The 25,790-nt window shown below is 36.5% G+C and overlaps 1 protein-coding gene across 2 annotated transcripts in view; it reads left to right on the forward strand.

The window, feature by feature from the left end:
* Positions 1-25,790, forward strand: part of LOC117417069 (schwannomin-interacting protein 1) — a 161,448-nt gene that overhangs the window by 25,493 nt on the left and 110,165 nt on the right. For both annotated transcript variants that reach the window (XM_034028778.3, XM_034028777.3), the window contains 3 exons: positions 5,959-6,023; positions 6,923-7,003; positions 7,258-7,408. In XM_034028778.3, coding sequence (XP_033884669.2) covers positions 5,959-6,023; positions 6,923-7,003; positions 7,258-7,408 — 297 coding nt within the window. Of the gene's footprint in view, positions 1-5,958; positions 6,024-6,922; positions 7,004-7,257; positions 7,409-25,790 lie in introns of those variants that run through there.

The following is a 25,790-nucleotide window of genomic DNA, read 5'->3' on the forward strand; positions in this document are numbered from 1 at the left end:
GATGAGATTTTACACACAATGCTATAAAAACTAGCCATGAATGAGTCATTCTGGATTTTGGATTTCTTGGCTCTCAGTAATGTGCAAGATAGCAGCTCAAATATTGGAGGCTTCATTTTTAGATTCACTGGGACCGAATGATATTTAACCACCTGTTCTATTGTCAGCTAGACAAGCATGAGAAATATTACCCTTGTATAATTTTGTGTTTGTTTGTTTTTTGGTATATCTGTGCCTGTTTAAAATCCCAGTGAATCCAAATACTGGGTTTTGCATGACTCAGTAGCAATCTGTTCTTTGTTTTCGAGATGTCCCAGATGTCTGTCTATATGAAGGATCCTCATAAGCAATATTTTTATCTTAAAACATGCACTTGCTGTGGTAAGCATGCTTCATATTCTATTAACGAACATGCACAGTAAGAACTTCATATGCCAGCCTGCTGCTGACCTTTGTATTTTCTTTTTACAGGTTTCAGTTTCCTACTGTGATTTACCATGCTTTACTGACCTAACATAATACATCGTTGTTTTAGGTACTTTAGGTAACATTCAAAGGTGACACTATCACTCACTTTTTTTAAAAGTATTCCATGCTTACAGGCAAACATAGACAATTATTTGCCTAGAGAATTCCTGTCTTGCATAGCGAAGTCTTGATCATATACTCAGGATCATGATTGCATTCAAGACATCGAGGCCTGGATGTCTGCCAGTTTTCTTCATCTGAACACCAGCAAATCTGAACTCCTTCCAGTAGGATCTAAAACTCAACTTAAGAATCTCAATATAGCTGCCCTTAACCTCAGAAACTGTCTGCTGCTGCCTTCCCCCACTGTACAAAGCCTTAGTGTACTTCTGGACAGCAACCTCTCCTCTGATACCCACATCTCCTCCGCAGTCAAATCTTCATTCTACCACCTTCAAAACATCTCCAAAGTCCGTCCCTACCTTTCCCTCCCAGATCAGAGATACTTTGTCATGCATTTGTCTCCTCTCAACTCGACTACTGCAACTCTCTATATGATGGTCTCCCGGCACGCACCATAAACCGACTGCAGCTAGTTCAGAATTCCGCTGCTAGGATCCTTACAAGATGTAAAAAACGTGATCGCATCACCCCCTGTCTTGCCCTGATGCACTGGCTACCTGTAAAGTTCAGGATTATTTTCAAAACTCTCCTGCTCACCTACAATGCCCTTCATCACACAGGTCCCGAGTACCTCCTCAACATGCTGACCCGCTATGTCCCTGCCTGTAAGCTGAGGTCCTCCGACTCTGGCCTGCTTGTTATCCCCAAGCAAAAGTGCACCACACTTGGAGAACGCTCGTTTAGCTTCATGGCTCCGACTCTTTGGAACTCTCTCCCTGCTTTGGTGCGTGATGCTCCCACTGTCACTCGCTTGAAATCAACTCTCAAGCATCAACTCTCAAGACTCACCTGTTCCCTCCTGCTTTCCATGCTCTTTAAGACTGATACCTGCTATCAGCTGCTGTGTTGCTACTACTATTTCATGTATTATGCTACTCTCATGTATTATGCTTTTTTTTAACTGTATATTATGTATTATGCATTTCTCTGTATTTGAAGTATTATGGATTTTCTTGTTGTTATTGCATCTTGTAAAGCACTTTGTGATGGTGGTCCACTATGAAAGGCTCTATATAAAATAAAGATTGATTGATTGATTGATTGATTGATTGATTGATGATGGAATGCGTTGTGACTGACTTACCTTACGTTTGACTGAAAGGGAAGCTAATAGACTTGGTAGCCATTGACAAGGCCATCAGTAAGATAAATATAAATTTAAATGATTGTGTCTTTAGACAAAGAGGAAATATTGTCCCTGCAGACTGAAACAACTGGATTATGCAGAAAGGTAAATAAACTGCTTTCTGCATGCACTCCTTACTGTAGCAGGTATGATTTATTCTTGGCTGCAGCAATATAGACAATGACAATACCTGTGTGGCGTTGATTTATAGTGACAGGATTGATGGATCAACATTACTGTCCTGGGATGCAAAGTTTTTCTGTCCTTGTGAAGTCTTGTCTGGTGTTTAAACTGTAGTTTCTCTTATATTAAGAAGTGGATATCTGTTAGAATATTTGTATAACCATATAATTCATTCAAAAGGGTTTATTTGGGATAACTAAAACTGCCACTTTTAAAATGTTTTAAAATGTGTAAACCACCAGCAGTAAACTTAATGTTTAAATGATAGATCGGGCCATGGTATATAAATATTTTTTTAAAACACATTATAATTGTGCATTTTACAGTACTTCCCATTTACTATTAGCAGGCATAATTTACTCTTCTAGTGAGTAATCTTCTGTCGGAAAGATTATTTGCACACAGGTGCTTCAGTGGTGGAGTACAGAGAGGCACTGTTGTAATTGGTCTATTTGTAAATTAATTTGCAAGATTAAAGTGCTGTTCTGTTTATACTGCATATCCTGTTGATTAACCAATACAACATCATCTTCAGTTCTTATCAGCCTGAAAGGTGAATGTGCTCTGTACCCCTCCAACACTGATGGTTGTTGAAAACCTCTCATTCTTGTCTCACTGAATGCATCTGAGGAGGAATGCTGTTTACATTCCACACAGAGCCCCACAACATTGCGAAATCTGACCTTGCTGTCTGTTTTTTTGCATTCCTCTATAGTGTAGCCTTCTGTGCACTCAACATTACCATTAAACAGCTACAGAGGCCACCCCCAGCCCCCATCCCATCCCCCCCCACCCCCCCCCCCCCACCCCCACACGGGACTTGCCCCTTGCAAAAAAATGGTGCAGTTATTTTAAAAAAACATCAATAAACAAGAATGATTTATGCTGACACTGCATATTAAATGGGGGGGAAAAAATCACTTACTAATTTTTTTATTTATTTTATTTTAACATGGGTTTATAGTGCAGCAGCCATAATTATATGCAGGTTTATGTGTTTGGGGGCACAAATAAAATGTGGCAGAAGTATTCTGTCAACAGCAGGAAATGTAGGCAAGCTATAGAAATAACTGAAAGGCTCTCTGGCCCGTGCATCCTTGTAGAGGAAAGGAACATAAAATAAAAAATAAACAAGATGTTCACCAACATCTTCTTGGTATTCTATAATGTCTAGTGGATGTTAAACTTTGTCCCTGGTGCCTCTGGAGAGTCACTCCGTTCAATAAAGGGCTCTGACCTGGTGGGGCTGCAGCAGGGCTGATAATAGCTTCCTGGAGTGGAATCAGCTTTGTGCTTCTTCCTCATGTAAGGAATAGACATCAAGGACAAGGAACTGCAGCGATAGATCAGGAAAAAGCAGTTATCTGATACAGTATGTACAGACAGGGCATGTACAGACAGCAATTGGAGCAATCAGACAGTAGAACAAGCCTGCTTATGTTTCACCTGCTGCATCTGACTCTGCAACGCTTTATTTTCAGTAATGTCAATAAATGCTTACTGTGAAAGAAGCGCTTCCAAACCTATTCAACACAAAGCTCTTACTTTAAATAATGCTTCTTTGAAGTCTGTGATGAGTTTATTTAACACAGTAGAGTACAGCAAAACCAATAGCAGTTCATGAATACCAATTTGAAATACCCAATTAGAATGTTGTCCTATCAATTGGCCACCTCTGTCTGTCCCGCTGTTAATTCAATCACGTTTTCACCCAGGCGATTGACCAGTAGGGGGCCCTGAAGCTTGAGAGTTGAACTATCCCAAGGCAATTTTTCTCCCTAACCTCATGAGCACCAAGGACAATGCAGCGCACCCTGGTGGCCCACAGCTAAAATCAACACCTCTATGCAAATGGGATTCAAACCATGCTGACATGACTCAGACTAGATGATAGATAGATAGATAGATAGATAGATAGATAGATAGATAGATAGATAGATAGATAGATAGAAATACTGATTGTTTTCACAGCTTTGTAAGAATTTGAAAAACAAGAGAAGCAGATCACTTTTATTATTTATTTCTTAGCAGGAATCTGTATGCTTGGCTGAAACATTGTAATTCTAGAGCTCTGAAAACAGTGCTATTAATACATCCGTATTATGATGTCAGGGCTATTTTAATCTGTTTAAAAAGGGAAGGTTGCACTGCTGAGCGTATCTTCTTTTTTCCTGTTAATGTAAATGATCTCCTGGCACCCTGGTTTAATGTATTATCCTGTGACAGTCACAGCAGCACCATCTGGCTCCTGAGCCATGCACTGGAGAGTTTATTAAGAGTGGAATACAATTTCTGTAACATTTTAATAACATGTGCATTATAAAGATGTATTGCTCTGTCCAATAAAGCGTTTCTCAAAGTAGCCTCGGAATGTGATATACGATTTTTTCATATATATACAAATCCCAAAGAAGGCTTAATACAATATAGTCCCTTAGCACCAGCTCCAGTTTAAGTTCACGTGTGTAATTAAGTTATGCTTTTTAATTATTTATGCTTCCACCGTAAGTAATTAAAATCTGCACCCTCCCAAAAAAATGGAAAGGGAATATTAAATGAGTTCAGGCTACTGAAACTGTTGAAACCAGACAAATAAATTACAGCACTGGAAAATGTGCTGCTATTAGCCACTGTGTTAGTTGAAGTAATTACAGTATTTGACCCTAGCTCTAATTATACTATCTGACCATTCCAAAAGAATTAAATATCTTCCCACATTCTATATTGTGCACTCAGTCCAATCTGTTGGAACACTATTATTTGCATTTCGTTATCTTCTGTTTCACCTTTTTTTTCTCAGTGCCTAACTGTAATATTAGCAATTACTGAAAACATGTGCCATAATCAAATAGATATGCCTGCAATCAACAGTATTTATAGATGACTTATTGCCAGAACCTGTGCTTCTGAATAAGTGTTAATTGCCAGGCAAAGCTTGAAGGTCAGGGTTTTTTTTTTACCAGACAATTTGGACAACTTTGGCTGTCAAGTATGGCTTAATTGGTCAGTGGTACTGCCATGTGGCACTTTCAGTACATTCAAATAGCTAATTGCTTGTACTAATAAGAGGTACACAATGGATTTTAAAACCCTCAACCAAAGTTATTGGGATCCTGTTTTTCCCAATGGAAAGTATGAAGCACCATTTAATAAAGAATGTATTGCTCTGTATTAAAATGCTAACGTTGTCTTTTGATTTCAAAAATAGCATCTCTTTTTAATACATGTATAGTTTTTAATAAATACTTTAAAATGTTTTAAAGCAGCATTATGGTGCCTAAGAAGCTCATTGCAGAACAGCAGATGAATGGGATCTTTGTCACCTTTTGTTTCTGCAATTTGTCTCTTTGCCAGATTATGTTCTGCGTAAAAAAAACAAAAAAACTCCCAGCTGTTTCTGTTTACAGTCTGGTGGTAACATCTTCACTTCTTGTATTGTAGTTCTCATGCAGTTTCATAGCAAGCATAACGTTAATTTAAATGATATTTTAAAAATCTTAACTCTGTCAGCTAAATAGTATCCAACCATAATACAATGCATGTACACTTACTATATATATGTAAATCATAAATATATAAACAGAGGATATTTAGGATGCAACGTCATCATGCACATAACTTAATAAGAGGTGGCAAACCTTCATAATGACAGTTAATGAGTAATGGATAATAATGGATTGGTTATGGTTTTCGGCTGCAATGCTATAAGTTGGTTTTGATGAATAGATTTACAGGACATCTTTCATGTGTCAACCAGGGATTTGGGACAAGGAATGGGGAGTTCAATGCCAGAGCTTTCAAATAGTTAAAAAAAGAAGAAGAAAAAAACAGCTCCCTGATATTTATAGGATTAAATAATAATCAAGCACCAAGCAATTCCACATGAAGAAATATGTATTTGCACCGTTTGGAAATCAAGTCATTTCACAGAGAGCAATCACACAATTCTAACATGACTTGTGACAAATTGTTTATTTATTCTAGTTCTTTTTTTCTAGGATGAGTTGAAAAGGCTGCAGAATACTCTGGAACACGTGAATGATGGAAACTATCTGGTCCAAAAGTAAGTGTGCGCTTTTCTTTAATCTGTTGGGGTCTGGGGTTTAGCAGTGAAACAAATATAATTCTTCAAATTGTTTATTCCAGGGTCTGATGTGGAATTTTAGAACACATTGATGTTTTACTAGTTTGATGTTATATCAACCACATGTTTTAAGCCTCCATTTCTAATTAGCCTAAGTAGCCAAAAGCTTATGAACTTAAACCATCATTTTTAGTGTTCTTTTCGTCCTACCCTGATATAGAAGGGGTATGTTCCTTCCCTTTGTCATGTCACTGGGATGATGGCATTTCTTGCTCATTAGAGAATTCAATTTAGAATAATAATGTACAAAAAACTGCAAAATAACAATTGCAATTCATGACAGATTGCACCTGTCATGATGCAATTAAGAAAAGATCCATTATGTTATACCAGACGGGGGACCACTGATGCTACAGCCTCTAAATCTGAATTCCCATTTACTCTTGGGTTTCATTCAGATGTAAACCCGTTACCTCTGCTCCCCCACCTGCAGCTCAGCCTTGCCCTCTATGCATTCTGCTGCCTTTCATTACCCCAAGGAGAGCGGCGCTGTGTTAAACTAACTTACCATTACAGTTTCACTTCATACACAAGGATTTGCTTTATAAATAATGGAGCAAAGTTAATCCCAAATGTCACTGCTTTGCTCTGGCACGCAGTGAACATTCTTATTTTGGGCAGCCATAAAGACTTGTTTCTTCTGACGGATTCCATTTCTCGCTTTCGGCATAGACTTATATATTTAATCACAGTATATCTTACTCTGGATTGTATCTTATGGAAAAGCTCTGTACATTTTTCTGCAATGGTATTTGGTTTCACAATAATGTCATTTTGTTTATAATGATTTAACAGACTTTCTTTTTTTTTTTTAACAGCCACCAGCTAACAAAGGACATAGAAAACAACATTGAAAAGTGCCAAATGAATATGCAGCCATTTGAGTCAAAAATTGTAATGTAAGTTAGCATTTACTGTAATACTGGCCAAAATACGACATTTAATATACAAATTACACCTTGGCATTTCCATGTTTTATGTGGAACCATTGGCTTGATTAAGTGTTAAAGGTTTTGAAGCTCTGGAAAGCCTGAACAAAAACTTTTTAAATTCTTACCAACAGTAAAACAGTCCAAGTTGAATTCCAAAGTGGCAGTTTGGGGTTTAAATGATCCAAATAGCCCCCTAAACTAAGGTGTCCCGTTTTTCACAGCATTCAGAGGGCATGGCGTAACTACATTCAACGGCAGGACGGCCTTCATCAAAGCTGCATGGAGAAACGGAGTCCCTCCCCACCCTCGCTCTCTTCAGGGAAGATGAGCACCTCCATCAGTATGAACACCCTGTCAGATGGCAGCACTCCAGTAAGCACCTGGCATGTCTCTACCGCTACCTGTACCTTCAGTAGGAGTCTGGGATATGAGTTTGTCAGTTTTGTTGGAAAAACTATGATGTCATTTAAGCTACAGGCTGCCTTGCATCTTATTATTCCTTTTTAAAATTGCAATTGAAGTTTCCCGAAAAAGGTTAACTGGCTCCTTCTGTGTGTTTCTAAACATTACTTTGCTTTAATCCTGGGTGTCAGAAGAACGGCAACATGCACTCATGTGTTAGCTAATTGCTGTTCTGTACATGTGTGCATGCAGTTTTTTTGGAGGGATGCTGTCAAATATTAGGGAGCAATAATCCATCATAAACCTTTTTTTGTTGCTGTTATTATTTTGTATGCTCCAAAAAATACCTGAGGGATGTCAAACACATAAATCAAACTAATAAAAATGATTCTTAGCATTCTTAGCATCTCCTGGTGACCATTATGATTTGTGAACGCGCTGGTCTAGTTTGCGTGAGCAATTCAACCGTATTTCAATTCTGACTTAATTAAGGACTACTTGTGTTAAGTGTCATGTCTGTGGCATGAATAACTGAGCAGTGGGACTGGGGTCCACTCACTGGGGTTAGTTTGTGTGACACCAGTATGCCTCACTAATAATACAGTATTATTGTGCATTGTGAGCAAAACAAATGGACAATATTGGCTAAAATGTATTACTGATTTAAATATGTCCTCATAATAGTGCATTTGAACTGTAATGTTAAATCGCTTTTATACTGAATCCAGCTATATCAAACTGCATTCCAGCAGTACTAGGCCAGGATTTACAATGGATTCAGTAATTTGTAGTGTGAGTATTGCTCCCCCTTCTGGATAAACTGTGTATTTTTTTGAATACTGATGCTAACCATTTTTTTCAGACAAGAACAGTGGACTCCATTTATTAAAATAAACAAGCCTGTAAGTCTAATATACTTACATAGTTCATTCTTTATGCAAATATCTATTTTTCATTAAAGATTTCAGTAAAGGTTTAGTAATCCATACATTGAAAAAAAAATCCTGCTAAATAAGCAGTAAACAAAAATCCATTAATTCAGGAAATGGAAATTGTACATGTTAATTTAAAGCATTCAACAGCTAAAAATACTCATCTTTGATTAGATCTGTTTTCCAAGAATAAAGATTAATTAAAAAGGGATTCATATTTGATACAAGCTGTTTGCATGTACTTGATGTTTCTAATGCATACAGCATCTGTGGGATGTCACTCTCATTAATAAGTAATGCAATCCCTAACCATAATTCACTTGTAGTGCCACCAACAATAAAAAAAATATAAAATAAAAAAAACACCCTACAAGCAATACAGTATAACATGGTTAGATACAAATATACAGTCCTTCTCGAATTACATTGTGGTTAATCTGCTGAACAGATACATTACTTTCCATTGCATCATACCATGACAAGGGAGAATGCTGCCTGGCTCTTCATATCTTTTTTTGGTGCTAATTATAAGCCAATGTTAATGACCATTGTTTATTTTTCATGTTTATTTTATTGATTTATTTTCAATTAACATGCTTAGGTATGCCTGTTTAGAAGTTTGCTGTTAGCCATAAATATGGAGAACCAGAAGAGAACTATTATTGTCCTTGTAATTGCAATGCATTTAGAGGTGTGCCTAAGCTTTATGAGTTCTGCCCGTAATCCTCTTTTCAGACGTTCGTGAGGCCAACATTGAGTCACTTTGAATGGTACAGCCATCATTCGAACTCTTGAAATAAGTGATTCTGTTTGTGTAAAGCATGATTGCTAAAGAACACCTGGTACTGTATCTTGATTTGCAACTAGGACTAGTTGTTCTGCACAAAAGTAATTTGGGATCAGTGGACTCTCACCAAACATGCTGTGACTGAACTAGAGCCAATATCAACCAGTAGAGGTCTCTATTTAATTGACACACAACACATACCTATGGTTTCTGCTGTTCTTTTTCCTTCATAGAGATATTCGTCAGCTTTATCAGTTTTATCCTTATAAAAAATAGTATAAATGTACTCAGATCTTAAATCTGTTTTAACTCTCGAACAATTACCAGTATTATTGTTTCATTAATCTGACCCTGGTGTACCATTTATAAAGCCTGGTCTCACACTATTTTATTATTGCTATAATGAGCAAACTGCCCTTAAAGAGTAAGCAACAGGGTTTCGAAAAATATAGCGTTACACGTTCCCACGTGTTGCTACAACTGTTTAAATAACGGACCTGTCATTTATCTTTTCATTGTTAACATCCTGACAACTTTTTACACTTACAACTTTAAAGTCTGTTTCAAAGCTCTTTTCAAAATGGCCACTCAACATTATGGATATCCCTGACTGCAGTCAGGAATTGTCAAGCACTGGGTGAAACACTATTGGATTTTTTTTTTATCAAGCTGTACATGTCTTGTCTGATTATGTGCTGATGCCACAGTATTCTGAGATTGGTTTTCAATACACATTTACACACAGGGTGATTACATCTGGATCATTATCTCAGAAATTGAGCCACAGTGTCGCAAATAAGCTTCCCAATTCTGTTTAACAAGCCATTCAATAGTGTAGTCTAGCCGTGTTTAAGTATCCTTATTCTTCATGCAACTTGTTTAACAGTATAAACCATTCTTCTATAATGTATTAGTCAATGCTATACATTATTCGTAGGGTACTTTTCTTTACATTTTGTACCCATTTCTAAGGGTAAACACTTCTGATGCATCGGACTTACAGCATTACGGTATTATGTTTTGTTATTTTAAAAAGTGTAACGTTATAATATGACATTTATAAATACCGTATTCCGGAAATCAGATGCAGTTTTTTTTTTTTTTCTCCTGGCATTTAGGATTTTTCTTACTTTAATTACTTTTGCTATTATTACATGCATTTTCTTTTTTTATGGAAGCTCTATAAACAAAACAAGTTGAAGTATTAACAAAACAAAGGCTGTTTCCCCACTCTTGCTTTGAGGTTAAGATCAATACATCTGTTGGCAAACAGCATGCTTTTAGTGACAAGTGCTTTCAATTGATCCAATTTCACAAGCACCAAATTTGTCGGGAAAAAAAGGCATAAAATGTCAGAAAATGTTTTTAAAAAATGACTAAAAGCAGACAAGCTGTTAACTTTTTTTTTTTTTGCATGTTCTGTTTCCTATCTAGAGTGAGCTTTCAGTGAATGATGTCAGGGGTGTCCAGAGAGACTTCTAGCCTGGAACGGAAGTGGTGAAAGAAACAGGGATAGATCAGTGGTTCAAAAGTTTGTTGAAATCCAGCTGTCATGAGTTTCTGTTTGATAGATGATGTGCCCTTGGAGACATCACTCAAAGAGAATTCCATTAAAAACGGTTTAAGGCTCTCTTCCCCACACCCATGACAGCAGTAGAATGAATGCTAGCTTTTTGGAAATATAAAACCATATCAGTGCACTGTGCAATCATTTTGGCTGTGTAGCTGGTTTGTTTCTGTTGAGATGACTGGAAATACTGTATATGCATCACTGAACATAACTTTTTATGCTTCAGATTATAGGTTGGGGTTATTTTACAGAAGCAGTGGGCTCGCTTATGCTCTGAAACAACAGCTTTGTCAACATCATATACATTTCCTCAAAAATATGGGGAAGGTAATGAATCAATCAATTGGGTTGCGGATGTAATTAAACGTTTTATCGGTAACAGGCTGGTGAAAATGTTTTATTGTACTGTATGCCACTTAAACTTTCACCCATTTCTTCTTTGATCTTACTTGTACTGTAATTCTTGATATGTATTTTTTGTACACAACTGTAAGTCACCCTGGGTAAGGGCGTCTGCTAAGAAATACATAAATAAATAAATAAATAAATAAATAAATAATACATTTTTTAGTATATGTATTTTATATTTTGCACATGTCAAAGAATATCCTTCAGGAAGGCCATTTTCATCTTGTCATGTAAACCTCCAGAGCTGAAGCCTCTGTGAAAATCTTTATTCGGCTGCAGATTCTGTGATTGACATGACCATTAGTGTCCTGTACAGCGTGAAGAGTCTCCAATACACTGCATAGCTGCTGTGTATTCAGTTAGTACACTCGGGGAAAACCATCCAGGGTGTAATTTTATATCAGTTTCCCTGTGCCGGAGTTCAGCCTGTCAAAAAAGAAATTTGTGTAGCCTGCTATCTTCTTTAACAGTTGTTGGCTGTACAATTTGAGAAAGAGATTAGGTGGTCACTGAATCATTCATACTGCTATACTGAACCCTGAATATGTATTGCATTCCTGGGATTGGACTAGAGATGTATGCCATCTCTGTTATAAATCAGACATGTAGCAATTGTATGTTTTCAAGCTTCATGTCAGCCACACATTTGAAGACATTGATACAAAGACTTCTAGTGGAAATGTAGTTCATTAAACTTAGAGTTTATTTTCATTTTTCTGCGTTTTAAAAACACATGTAACGTACCGTGTTTCAGCAAACTCTATAACGATTGTAATACTGGTACCATTACAGTAAATAAAGCATAAAGCATAAGAAAGGAAGGGTCTTTCTAAATGTCTTTCTAATGTTATAAAGGCTTTGTTTAAATTGCTACTAAGGTTATTTCTGTTGTACTATAAGTCTTGTTATTGAGTATTTAAGGTTATGGATACAAATACAATATATATATATATATATATATATATATATATATATATATATATATATATATATATATTGTAAATGGGTACTAGCTTTTTACTAGGCAGTCAACAGGTATTTATTAGCCAGGCATGTCATGCATTTGTTTAGTCACCAGGGGTCAGTGTTTCATACACAGTTCAATATTATCAAGCAAAATAGAAATAGGAAGGGGGCGACAGAGCTCAACATTTCTGAGATTGTGAGCGGTGCATTGAATCAAGGACCGTCTCACAAACAATAAAGGGTCCTTAATGTCATCTACATTTTTATAATATTTATGCTTAGATCATTCTTATGCATACTGTTTATTATAGCAACAATTGTTTGTCAATTGCTGACACAATATAATATTAAACAGGTAATAAATGAAATATGAAAATCTAGATGGTACTGTATAAAGTAGCCATTTAAAGCAGCAGAGAATATGTGAAAGTATAGCTAAAAATCAATTACACTGTTCTAATAATGAAAGCATTAAGAGTCTGGACACCCTGGTATTGAGGGTCCTTTTAACTACTGCTCACAACCCAGACAGACCAATATGTTTCAGAATTAGAAATATTTATATAAATATTGAAATATTTATCAGTATTCCATCAGAATACCTCATATGTTCTGTTTTTTGTTTTAATTAGATAATGGATATTAAAGCCAGGGGTATTCTTGATTATTATTTAGATGGATTTGCCATGATTAAAAATGCTGGGGAACAAATGTATTGATGATTAACTTCTTGCAAGTGCGTGGTTTCATTTCTCTCTGATGAGAGCCAGAAGATGAAAATTATAACAAATAGGGCAAGATATCGATCAACCTGAAACCTACCATGTGAATCAGAACGTTTATTGAAATTAAGACTGTGCCTTCTTCATGCAGTTGCAATTGTCCTGTTCCTCATTAAAGTAGATAGTGGAACTTCATGGTATGAGCACAGAAAAGTGAAGTAAGACATAGTAAAATCACAGTAAAGATAAACACAGGCAATATAGTGAACCAGAGATAAGTACTGCAATGGAAAATCACTGTAAAAAAACATGTACCCACTGGGTAAGAGGATGGCTCTTGAAACAATTGAGTGGAAAGCCTTCTGACTGCTCTCCTGATCTCTAACACTGGCAAATGGACAAAATGAGGGATGCATGCATAAATGGATCAATTTATAATCTACATTAGTCACTGTTTTTAGAGTTTATTCATTGGAAAACAGTATGTAAGCTGCGCACAGACACTGAGTTTCAGAACTGTGTTTCATTATCATTAGAGAGAGCCACTAGTGTCCTCCTTGACTTTTGAATCAATATTATATGGGATAGAGTGTGCCATCCGGGGAGGCTGGTCCATGCGCAGCAGAAAAAGAGGGGTACTGATCGAGTTTGTATACCTGTCTCTGCAAGGGCAGATTCTGCAGGCTTCCTTTCCTGCAAACCAATCCTATGAGAAGGCTGCCTAAGCAGACTGAGAAGCTGTATATTACTGTTTTGTGTGAAATTCCTCAGACCTGTTTATGTAGCAATTCACAGGCATTTATTACTCCAGACGTCAGTGATCGTCGTGCTAGCACCTTACAGTGCTGAACTGTGAAAGGTCGTGTTTTCTATGGAGAATGTCTGATTGCTTGCTTAGCCTCCATCAGGATCACACCAGCCATGTGGGAGAGCAGTGGCCGAAAGGCATCCGATGCAGTAAGGTCATAGGGTGAGGGTGAGGGTGGGGTGTATTGTTCCTAACAGATTTCTTACCCAAAGCTGCAGTTGTGGGCTCTGTTAATGTATACTGCAATTGTTTAAAGTCTTTCCGCATGGCAGGCACTGTCATTTATCAAGCCAGTCACATCATTACAGCTTGTGGCAGACTTTGCAGAAAGTGTCATGCAATCAGTCTCTGTCTTTAATAATGACACTTTCCTACATATTGTCATAGTTTCTACATTGTCTTTAAATTCTGAAATACCCATGTCGACCTCTAATATATAAATATATATATATATATATATATATATATATATATATATATATATATATATATATATATATATACCGTACCTATAGAAAGTCTACACCCCCTTTCAAAATGTTCACCTTTTGTTGCCTTATAGCCTGGAATTAAAATGCATTAAAATATATATTTTTTTCATTTATCTGCACATCCTACCCCACAACTTCCAAGTGAAAAAATATTCTAGAAATTTGTAGAAAATTAGTCAAAAATAAAAACTGAAATAGCTTGGTTGGATAAGTGTCCACCCCCCTTGTAATAGCAATCCTAAATTAGCTCAGGTGTAACCAATCGCCTTCAAAATCACACACCAAGTTATGTGGCCTCCGCCTGTGTTAAAATGTAGTGATTCACAGTGATTCAAGAAAGCCCACCTTGAATCCCGTTTGAAGTATGCAAATCAACACTTAGGAGATTCTGTAGCCATGTGGCAAAAAGTTTTGTGGTCTGACAAAACTAAAATGGAACTTTTTGACCTAAATGCAAAGCGTTATGTTTGGCGCAAACCCAACACAGCGCATCACCCAAAGAACACCATCCTTATTGTGAAACATGGTGATGGCAGCATCATGTTATGGGGATGTTTCTCATCGGCAGGGACTGGGGCACTTGTCAGGATAGAAGGGAAAATGAATGGAGCAAAGTACAGAGAAGTCCTTGAGGAAAACCTTCTGCCCTCTGCAAGAAAGCTGAAACTGGGACGTAAGTTCACCTTTCAGCATGACAACGACCCAAAGCACACAGACAAAGCTACACTGGAGTGGCTAAGGAACAAAAAGGTAAATGTCCTTGAGTGGCCCAGTCAGAGCCCCGACCCGAATCCAATCAAAAATTTATGGCATGACTTGAAGATTTCTGTCCATCACTGCTCCCCAAGGAACTTGACAGAGCTTGAACAGTTTTGTAAAGAAGAATTGCCAAATCTAGGTGTGCAAAGTTGGTAGAGACCTATCCCAACAGACTCACAACTGTAATTGCTGCCAAAAGTGCTTCCACCAAGTGATCTTTTAGTTTTGTAGTTTTAATATATATATATATTTTTTATCAATAGAAACTTTTTTCCCCTTAACAGTGTGGAGTATGGTATGTAGATAAGTGGAAAAAAATCCTCATTTAAATGCATGAAAAACTGAGGCACTGACACAACAAGATGTGAAAAATGTTCAAGGGGTGTAGACTTTCTATATATATATATATATATATATATATATATATATATATATATACATTTTTTACATCCATAACCATACTATATACATACACGTGTGTGTGTGTGTGTGCGCATGCATTGATGTGTGCTGAAATAACAAATAGCTTTTAACTTGATGTTTAGAATTCACTTTTCAGGGATCTGGATTAGATTGGGTCAGGGTTTGTTTCTAAAAGAGAATAATATCATACTTGAATTGTGAACAGTTTTACTCTCTTTCCCATTCTTTGTCCAAAGGCCCATTGTACACACCATACAACAAATACATGACATGCATTGAAGAAAGGAGCAAATATGTATTTTAAAACTGTAATAATCCATCACTAATAAACAGGTCATGGAATAACGAACTTGTATGCAAGTTTGAAACTGTGCGGTGAATAGGAGAGTGTCTAATAAGCCTACACAAAATGTGCTTGGCTGCTTCCAATCAAGGACTCTAGTGATACAGGTAGGCTACTGGGTGTTTTATGGTGATGAAAGAAAGATTTATTAATCCCTAGCATTCTTTGGTTTCCAGTCATAAAGCAACAGCTGGAAAAGGTCAGAGAGATATCTAAGCTCTAGGGCAAATTTAGAATTAATTAAAAAAAAAAGGTTTACATACCACTGAACAGTACCTGCCAACTTGCATTCATTAGAGCCACTCCATAGCTTAAACACAGCTTTAATGATGAGATACCCACTGCAAGACTGCCAGGGAGCTTACAGTAGTGTGTCTGTCCCATGAAATAAAGCCTCCTTTTCAAACTCGTGAACGACGAGCGGCTGTTGTTATGTGTAAAAACACACTTGTTTTGTTAGTTGTTAATTCTTCCACCCACCGTTTACAAATATCCTAACAAAATGAGATAAATGAGAAAGGGCCTGGTTTGTCCCTGTATATTCTGAATTGATAGATTCCTGCGCTGTAAGATTAGCCTCTTTATCATTTGAATTGCGTTCCTTCTTGTCATCTGTTTCACAGCATCCCGATTTGCATCATCTTTGCCTCTGCAAGAGAACTGAACACAGCAGGGTGCTGTCAAAAGCATCATAGAGAGAGCCAACAAGGCTATCGCTCGTTTTCTAGAGAACACAATCCTATTTCACATTTATTTTTACTTCTGTGTTTGATAATGAAGGCAAATGACCCAGGTCTGTAGAGATACAGAAATGTTTCTCCAATCTCATCTTCTTTCCTTTCAAAAGCAACCCAAGCTCACAAATAATTGATTTATAGATTTTTAAATGCAAAACAACAACAATATCCAAGAATTAAGTGTTGCTTAATGCAATTATATAAAAAAATATAATAATAAAAAAGGCGGTGAATTATTAAATTCATAACACGCAGCAACAATACCTTTGTTAACAAATACAATTTGTAAAGATTAGGCTCAATTGGATAAACATTTACTTACAGGACTTTATTTTTAATTAGTCGAAAGCTTTGAATTGTGGCATGGTTTTGTATATTCATACATTTTGTTACTTCATTGAGTTTTCAGCTTTAACAGAAATAGATGCTACTGTTATGGCACGTATTTTAGATTATGTATGTCTAGCTGTCAGGAAACCATATGAGCGCTCTGCAGATCAGTCTTCAGATGTCAGTCCTTAAGTTGCATAATATGTTTATACACACTTATAAATAGACAAAGCGATAAAGATAAAGAGGGAGCTATTATGTAATGAAAAGTTTACTAAGAGTATCATCAAGTTTGTTTTTTTTTTTACTTGGAAGAAAGGGTAGTTTCATCAATATACTAACTGCTGATAAAGTTGACAGCATTGATAAATGTACATTTTAATATTGTGTGAATGTAAAAATGGTTTGTAGGTTTTAAAACCATCTATAACTAGGTACTGCAGGTGAAGAAAGTGGTATTCCAATGCAAACTGTTTCTAATATACAGTACACTGTCTGGTATCATCTGCATTTATTGGGTGACACACACACTGTGACATGAATGAAACAAATTACATTTTAAATGCATAAGAAAATCTGAATATGTATCATAAACGAAGGCCAAGCAGGAATACAGTTGTCATAAGGTATAATAGGAGGCTGTGTGGTCCAGTGGTTAAAGAAAAGGGCTTGTAACTAGGAGGTCCCTGGTTCAAATCCCATCTCAGCCACTGACTCATTGTGTGACCCTGAGCAAGTCCTCCTTGTGCTCTGTCTTTTGGGTGAGACATAATCGTAAGTGACTCTGCAGCTGATGCATAGTTCACACACCCTATTCTCTGTAAGTTGCCTTGGATAAAAGTGTCTGCTAAATAAACTAATAATAATAATAATATATCTGTTATGTAAAAGGTTGCATTTTGAGGTGAGTCCAAACTTATTTTGCTGTGCCTCGTTAGGGGCAAGATGCCAATTAATAGTAGAACAGTATTTTTGTGTGATAAAGGCAATAGCAGATGAGAGGAAAATTGATGAGGGATGAACATCAAGCAGTAGGAAAGAGGATGCAGAGGCAGGAAATGAAAGGCCTGCAATCGCACCAGAGGGTATTGTTGTATATTATACTTGACATTTACCATCACAGCTATAGTATCCCTGTGCAGTGTGCATATTAGAAAAGGACGGGGTACTGAGCAGCTTGCTTCATTATTACAGAGTTTGGGACATTTCTTCATTTCAAGTACCAATAAAGAAGCATCATTCATCTCAGCTTGGCAAGTTACTGGACTATCATAGTGATACATTTAATACACCACCAAGCTTCGGATGAATTGTACTCATAGCAAGTGAGAGCAGCTCAAGAAATACATATGGCCAAACTGTTTTTGTTCCTCTCCAATTATTTAAAATTCCATCTTAGTTGCTATTATCCATAGATGATGGGCTATTTTTCACGGGGAGATGATGCTTCTTTTCCCATTGGTTTTCATGGACAGACTATATAAAATAATAACACATTGAAGAGGACACCTGAATTACTATGTACATGACTACAGTATATCAGCATCTTAAATAAGCTGTGCTGTACAGAATGGATCTTAGTGCTGCGGGGGACGTAATGATAGATACCTTCATAGCTGAGGTGTTTACCTTGAGAGGGAAGAGAAAAAGAGGGTTGTTTTTTTCTCGTATTCATAAAGGGTGCATTTTCAATCCTGTTTATTTTTGTGTTTGTGGACACGTCACCTCCTGCTGTATTTACTGAACTTAAAAAACAAAACAGATATGTCAAAACTATGAATATATTTGCAAGTGCCCATTTCAAGGATGATAACATATTATGCACAACATACACAATTCATATGTTCTCTATAGTCATAATGCATTCAAATTGGGAGCTTTCTTTTCCCTAGTATGGCATGAATGAAAAGACACTTTTGCTGTAACTGTATCATGCACATTTAAGGTCAGTACAGTGAATGGAAAGTAGGGCAGGGAAGAATTATGAAATGAATTCATTAACTATAATGTCATCTTCTTGGAATGTCTTGTTTAAAGGATTGCTTGCTTGTAGATACTACAATTTATTCTCAGCATGACACTACTAAAGATTTAGACCCTTGTCCCCAAGGTACTAGCTAATGATAATACCAAGTCAATAATTCCTCAAGTATTTTATTTTAAAAAAACAAAAACCTTGTCAAGTAATTGGATGAACGACCTCTTCTCAATTCCAACATTTCTCATGTACTCAGCATCTTTGCATCAGCACTCTTGATACTCAGTCAAGCTTGCTTTACTGGTCAATGGTTAGGCTTGTGAAGCTCAACTCACAAAGATGATTACAAGCTTCCTGTTTCAAACCTGACCCTCTCTAGTCTAATTACTTTGTCCCATCTGTTCTATAATCTGATACAATATTCTCAGCAACAGTTAATTTCACATCCAGTGTCACACCTACGTTTTAATATGCTTCTCTTTCTTGACCAGAGCAACGTCTTGGAATTTTCCTTTTTTTTCTTTTTTTAGAAAGTGATAATTACATTGTCAATGGTGTACAACAGGCATCAGTTTAATAGTTCAGCATGTGAGTGGGTAATTGTGTGTGTGGGTGGAAGGTGGATAGCACAAGGTGATGAATCGGGATTGTTTGTTGCCAAGAAGTTACACAATAGACAACAAAAATATTTCATGGTGATAGATAAAGGATCAGACTGAAAAAAAGGAAACGCTGGGAAAGAAAGAGGGAAGTGGGTGAGGAGAAGGAGGAAGATGTAGGTCAGCAGAGACAAAAGGAATCTACTCTTAACCAAGAAGAGAAGGTCAATAGAAACAGGGTATTAATGGGAGAGTCGTGTAAGGAAATGTTTTGTACACCTGAAGGGTTTGCTGAAAGCGAATTCTTGTACACTAGCACTCATTAATACCTAGCTAGATTCTCTTTTCAGACTGCGCCATACGTATCTTTCTTTTCTGATGATTTTACAAAATTTGTATTATTCTGTTTTCTCAGACGCATAGATGGAACAACAGGAACTTATTTTGAGCTTTCAGGGCGATGGATGAGTTTCCTGTCAGCTGTTGACGTTGCCATCACGGGGAAAAGCAGTTTTTATTCAACTGTTCTCTCCCTTAAATCTATGCTTTAGCAACAAATGTGTATAGTAATAATTTATTAGCAGACGGGAGTATTCTTAGTAGAGATGTGCTGAATGAAAAAGGTATTCTCTGAGGACACGTTTTCAGACATAAATTAATACTTGTGGTGGAGCAGGACATTTGCAACTGTTATTTAGCCTTTACTATCAGTACTGTATACAACTTAGACATTAATGTGCTCTGCATCCTGAGTCCTGATAGAGCCTTATGAATAAATCAATACTCTCAATGGATACTTGTTAATTTTTTGGTCATGTTTCTGCCCATTATTCTATTCAAGCTAAATGCAAGCTAAAAACATACCAGCCATCGTGATAAATTCGCCAGGTGAAGCCAGCAACAATGCTGATATATATATATATATATATATATATATATATATATATATATATATATATATATATATATATATATATATATACACACGTTTGTAATTAGGTAGAGAGTTGGAATACTGGGTTAAATATATTCCTAATCCCTAATTTCCATGGAAATGGGAGGGAGTGTTATTTTCCAGAGGGCATTACACAGTTCAGTAGATGTGCATTAACAGTCTCATTACTCTACCTCACATGATACCGGTACAGCTAAGTACCTTTCCAAAGTAACAACAAGTGATCCACCAATGCGGTCCACAGAGGTTAATCAGAACCTTTATACGGATTTTACTCTGAAATTTCAATTTCTGTGCTTTTTTCAAAAGAAAATAACACATCTTAGATTTGATCTCTGCTCAATACATTCCTGGAACCATGACACTGCTGTACCTGTTCCCTGAAAGAGCCCAGTCTGAATCAACTCAATCACCTGCATCGTGAAGTTTACTACGGTCGACGGTGTCCCTGTCCAGTGTGCTTTCATCTGTTACTGCGATCAACACTTCCTAAACCGTTTTCTGTGACGCTCCTTCTTGATTCATAACTCATCAAAGTAGCTGACACCTATGCTTAATCAAATGTTTAAATGTACTGGAGAAGCTATTTCAAACGTATTTCAGATCTAGCACGGTCATATACATTTATACTCAGCGTTTATTCCAGTGGAAAGTTTGTACCAAGGAAAATATCAGTGTTACACCTTTCGTTAGAAAGGAGAAATTTAACTGGAATAAAAGTATTTGAACTTTTATTGAAAAAAACTCACTTCTGCACATGAATATTACCTTAATTTGGGAGTAAAATTAGTTAAAAAATAAAAGATTAAAGTACCGTTAATAGGATTTTGTGCCTTGACTCTTTTCAGATTTAATAAACACAACATCATGCTCCTGTTTTAATGTACAGTACTGGTACTCATACTTTGGTTTCCTTCTGTGTTGCCTTGGATACTGACCTAATGTAATGAGCAGTGAGTCTATGAAAAGTGCAAGTCCTTCTCTAAAACATGTATTTTATTGAGCTCCTCTCCTCCTCCATCTTTGAGTACTGTGCTCCGTTTCTGATGGGCACACTTTCTTTGATAAGTGCTTTCCCCTCACATTAAAATGAACATCACTAAAAGCAATTCAAAAAGAAAGGGCTTCACAGTAGAGCAGGTTTGTGTTTTTGAGGATGGCGGTAATCAGATCACAAGCTAGGTAGATTATTATTGTTATTTGTTTATTTAGCAGACGCCTTTATCCAAAGCGACTTACAGAGAGTAGGGTGTGTGAACTATGCATCAGCAGCAGAGTCACTTATAACTACGTCTCACCCGAAAGACGGAGCACAAGGAGGTTAAGTAACTTGCTCAGGGTCACACAATGAGTCAGTGGCTGAGCTGGGATTTCAACCAGGGACCTCCTGGTTACAAACCCTTTTCTTTAACCACTGGACCACACAGCCCCCAGGGCAGAGGAGAAACTATGACAATGAAAGGGGTTCTGGTTGTAAGGATGTTGAGCGTTCTGCCAATTCAAACACGTTCCACAACTCTCTGATGCCGACATGTGCTAAAGCACTTTTGCATCACTGGATGTGATATTATTTTCCCATGACACTTTGCAGTCGAGAAATGTAGATTCCACTTCATTTTTTGTTAACTCCAGTAAAATAAATGGTGCAAAATTAATCATCTTAAAGTCAAACTTTGGCTCTGGGACAAATTACTTAGCTTGTTATTTAGAAACAACTATCTGTAAACAGAAGATAAATGAAGATCCAGGAGAGATCATCTATCTTCGTGTGCTCTCAGCACAGGCAAGTGAAGAATGTCACGCCACAGTGCATCTTGTTAATCGTATAAAGAGCCTAGGAAATCAAAAACTTGGGAGTTAACAACAGGCCATAATTCATTTGTTGTTCTATGTTGTGTGTGACAATGACATAGAAAATGCATCTTTAACAGGGAACATCTATGGATTTCTTTATACATGAAGGTCATCCTAGCCTTGCAGTTTGAATCATGAATCAGTTTTCTGCAATATTGTTAATACAATGCTTTCATTTTGCATTGAAAGTACAACACAGCTGTTTCAGTTATTTACTTTTTAGGCATTAAAATCTGATGCAGCTGTACTGTTATGAGTCAATTATGAACACCTGCTGCAGAGTGTCATGAGTGACCCAAAACCTGTCTTCCCTTTTTTAAGTGAAAGGTGTATGTGGCAGAGATGAATGGCTCTTTGATAGAAACAGCTTAATTTATCTGAAGTCTTCCCACTGATGATTTAAGATTTAAGTTTTTTTCAGGTATCTAGCTTTTAAAGACTGTCACCCACACCTGTGGTGGCTTTGACAGACTCACTGAGAGCAGAAACTTACCCAAGACTGTCACCGCTACTGAAAGCAGGCTGATCTTCGGGATACAAATTGAACATTTGTGAAACTGCAACAAATATTGTAAAGACTGTGATGTATTTTAAAAGAATATAAAGTCAGCAGAAACATTATTGTAGCAAATTATGAGCAGGATAACAGAATTTGAATTAAGAAAACTGAACAAATGTTAATATTAGAAAAAAAAAGCTTGTCTGTGTGCCTTTGTTTTAGAGTGTATATAAACTCTTGGAAGCTGGTCAGACCCAAAAATAGGTCTTCCTCTATCTTTTTTAATTAATGAAGACTATTGCGTGTGGAAGCCTGTGTTAACCTTGGCAGAAGTAGACATCTGCTTTAATTAGCCTGAAAAGAAAGTCATGGTTTTTGGAGAACTAAACACAGAGGCTTGGTATTGCAAATTAACAAAAAGAAAAACTAACCCTTTCTAGACAGAACATTAAAACTAAAAAAAAATCTATGTTATACCTGATTTTATTGCAACTAAGCACAGAGGGTTTAAAAAGTATTTTGATCTAATAAGGAACAGAAATAAATAATCTCTCTGAAGAGAAATAATATGTTTGAAGTAAACAGAAACAGAATATTTGAACTAACAAGTGTTTTTGCCTGTTTGAGGCTTTAGTGTAATAAAAATATTAATAACAACAGGTCTTAATAATACTGCTATATTTCTCAATATTAACAAGCCTATAGATTCAGAGTCATGTATCTTATGTGGACTAAGTAGTAAGATTTGATCTAAAAGTAGTCCTTGAGATAAAAGCAGATATTCTAGAAAGAGTGAAACACTACAATTATTAAAGTGTTATGTTTGAAAAAGCAAGACAAAATAGTATAAAATGGATTTAATAACTTTAAGTATACAGTAGACCTACTGAATCAAATATAATTAATATGGTAGCCTTGCCTTACACCTGCTTGTAGTAAAAGCATGACAAATAGGTTTTGGCTCTTAAAAGCAGGATTCGCTGTTGGCTCTAAAAGCAGGATTTGTATTTGATGTGTATCAACCTTGAATGATAACCAACGAAAGGTGCTTTAAGAAAAACAGAAGCATGTACCTCATTATATTAAGAAAATAATGAGAGCTTAGTTATTAAAATTAGGATGTAAGCTTTTTTCTTGTCCGAAAAGATACTGGTACGAGGCGTCTCTTGAATCCGGCCAAAAAATGACTTCATGCGTTGAATTTGGAAAAACGCTTACAGTAGAGTTTCATATTCATTAAAACACTAGCCTTGGCAGGCAAACAGGGGGTCTGAAACCTGCTTGCGCAGGGGATTTTTAGAAACAGAGGTCAGACTATTATATATAACATGTTCATTATAGCCTGAATTTAAATGACAATAATTGGATCAACAATTGCAGACTCAGAGGTTTGTCATGACCCATTTAACAGTCTTTATCCAATATTTTGTTAAAACACATCTATACATGAAGCAAATCCAACCTATTGAGGGAAATATATTTTAAACCCGGGTTGGAATGATTAAACATAGTGGGTGTTGTATATTAAAAAACATCTGTCTATAAATTCATATATATACTTGTATTTAGTTGGTAGCAAGGACCCTGTGAACTCTCACCTAATTTTTAGGGAAAGGAGGGGTAGAAGATAGTGAACCATGAGCTCACATTCAATTAATTTTGAAAAGGGAGTCACCAGTACCTTCTGAAATATATTACTCACACAAAGATAAGAGCTGTCAAAACAGAGCAAACAATTAGATTTAATTGGGTCTTCTGATGTAAGAAGCGAAGCAAAAACTCTATAAAAACTGAGGTAAAATCCTAGTCAAGTATCACTTGACTTGTTAACTACAAGCTGTGTGGTCCATACTCAGAGGATCTCTGAAAAAGCTGGTTGCCGTTTGGTCGTATTCAGAAGTCTGCCTTTGAAGGCAGCTCTTGTTTTTATGTTGTATTCTACAATTACACTTCCATATAGTGGAAGGTAAGAACAATTATGAATTTATATCTCATTTATATTGATGCAATGCTATAGGTATATGATTTATATTATAGCTTTGGAAAGTGATATATTGAATGTTTTAAGATTTAGCGGTGGGTGCTTTAGCGGTTTGCTTGTCTATCCTAAGGGCTGGGTATGTGATAACCATACCTGTATTTCTGTGTTGAAGTATTAATGCTGTTAAACCTGTAAAGGCACCAGATCGCCTGGACTGCTTATTACTTGGGATTTGCTGTGGCCTGCAACTACCCAATCCATTTTTAAGCATTTAATAAACAGATGGAGCACTATTACTGCTCTGATTCATTAAAACTTCAAATTAAATGAGTCTGTGTGATTTTCTTGATTATTAAAAAGTTGTCTGGACACATAGCACGCCCAGTGCACGAACAAAACCACTTACAGGAGTTTAAAACATCTCTGTCCTCCTTAAATGTCTCCCCTGAGTTTAAGAGTGTGCTCAGAGCAAAAAAAGAAGTATGTGCGAATCTGACAAGAGAATAAAGTGAATTATGAACCAAAGCTTTTTTTGTGTATTAATTCATGCTTTTTAAAGACTGCTTTTTTTAGCTGATGTTTGGCTGTTTCAGAGTAAAAGGGCATCTAACATAGTGGGTGTTCTTCTTAAAGTAAGGGACTGCTGGGAAGGCACTGCACGGTAGATGAATAGATGATATTCTGTGCATAGAACATATGCATACATTTCCTAATTCTAACATCTTTTTTATGTTTAATAGTAGTTCGAGTTTAGTAATTTGTGATCTATAGCAAGTTAATATGCTGTGTGTAGGGTGTTTGTTATAACAGCAATCATTTCACACAGTTTGAGCTCAGCTTTGCTTTGTGGTTCTCTCAACCAGCTTGCACAAGAGCTCTTGAAACAAGAGGCATCCTATACACAACCTTTAACCTATAACTCAAACAGCCACCAACGAGAGTTTATTGTAAGTTTTTTATTTTTTTATTTTTTTATGGAGCGAATACCTACTACAGCAATACAGTCTCAGTTATCTGTTAAAGTTGTAATTTATATATATCGTATCTATTAGGAGGGAAAAAAAGTTTAAAATGTATATAGCAACCTTTTCTATTGACTTTGTGTAACATCTGCAATATTTTCATTTAGGACAAGCCCTGGATAACACATGGATAAATGCTCATGGCACAGGGAATGGGAAAGTATTTTACAAATTAACATACCAAACAG

This window comes from Acipenser ruthenus, chromosome 12 (genome assembly GCF_902713425.1).
Source record: "Acipenser ruthenus chromosome 12, fAciRut3.2 maternal haplotype, whole genome shotgun sequence".
NCBI classification, from domain to species: Eukaryota; Metazoa; Chordata; class Actinopteri; order Acipenseriformes; family Acipenseridae; genus Acipenser; species Acipenser ruthenus.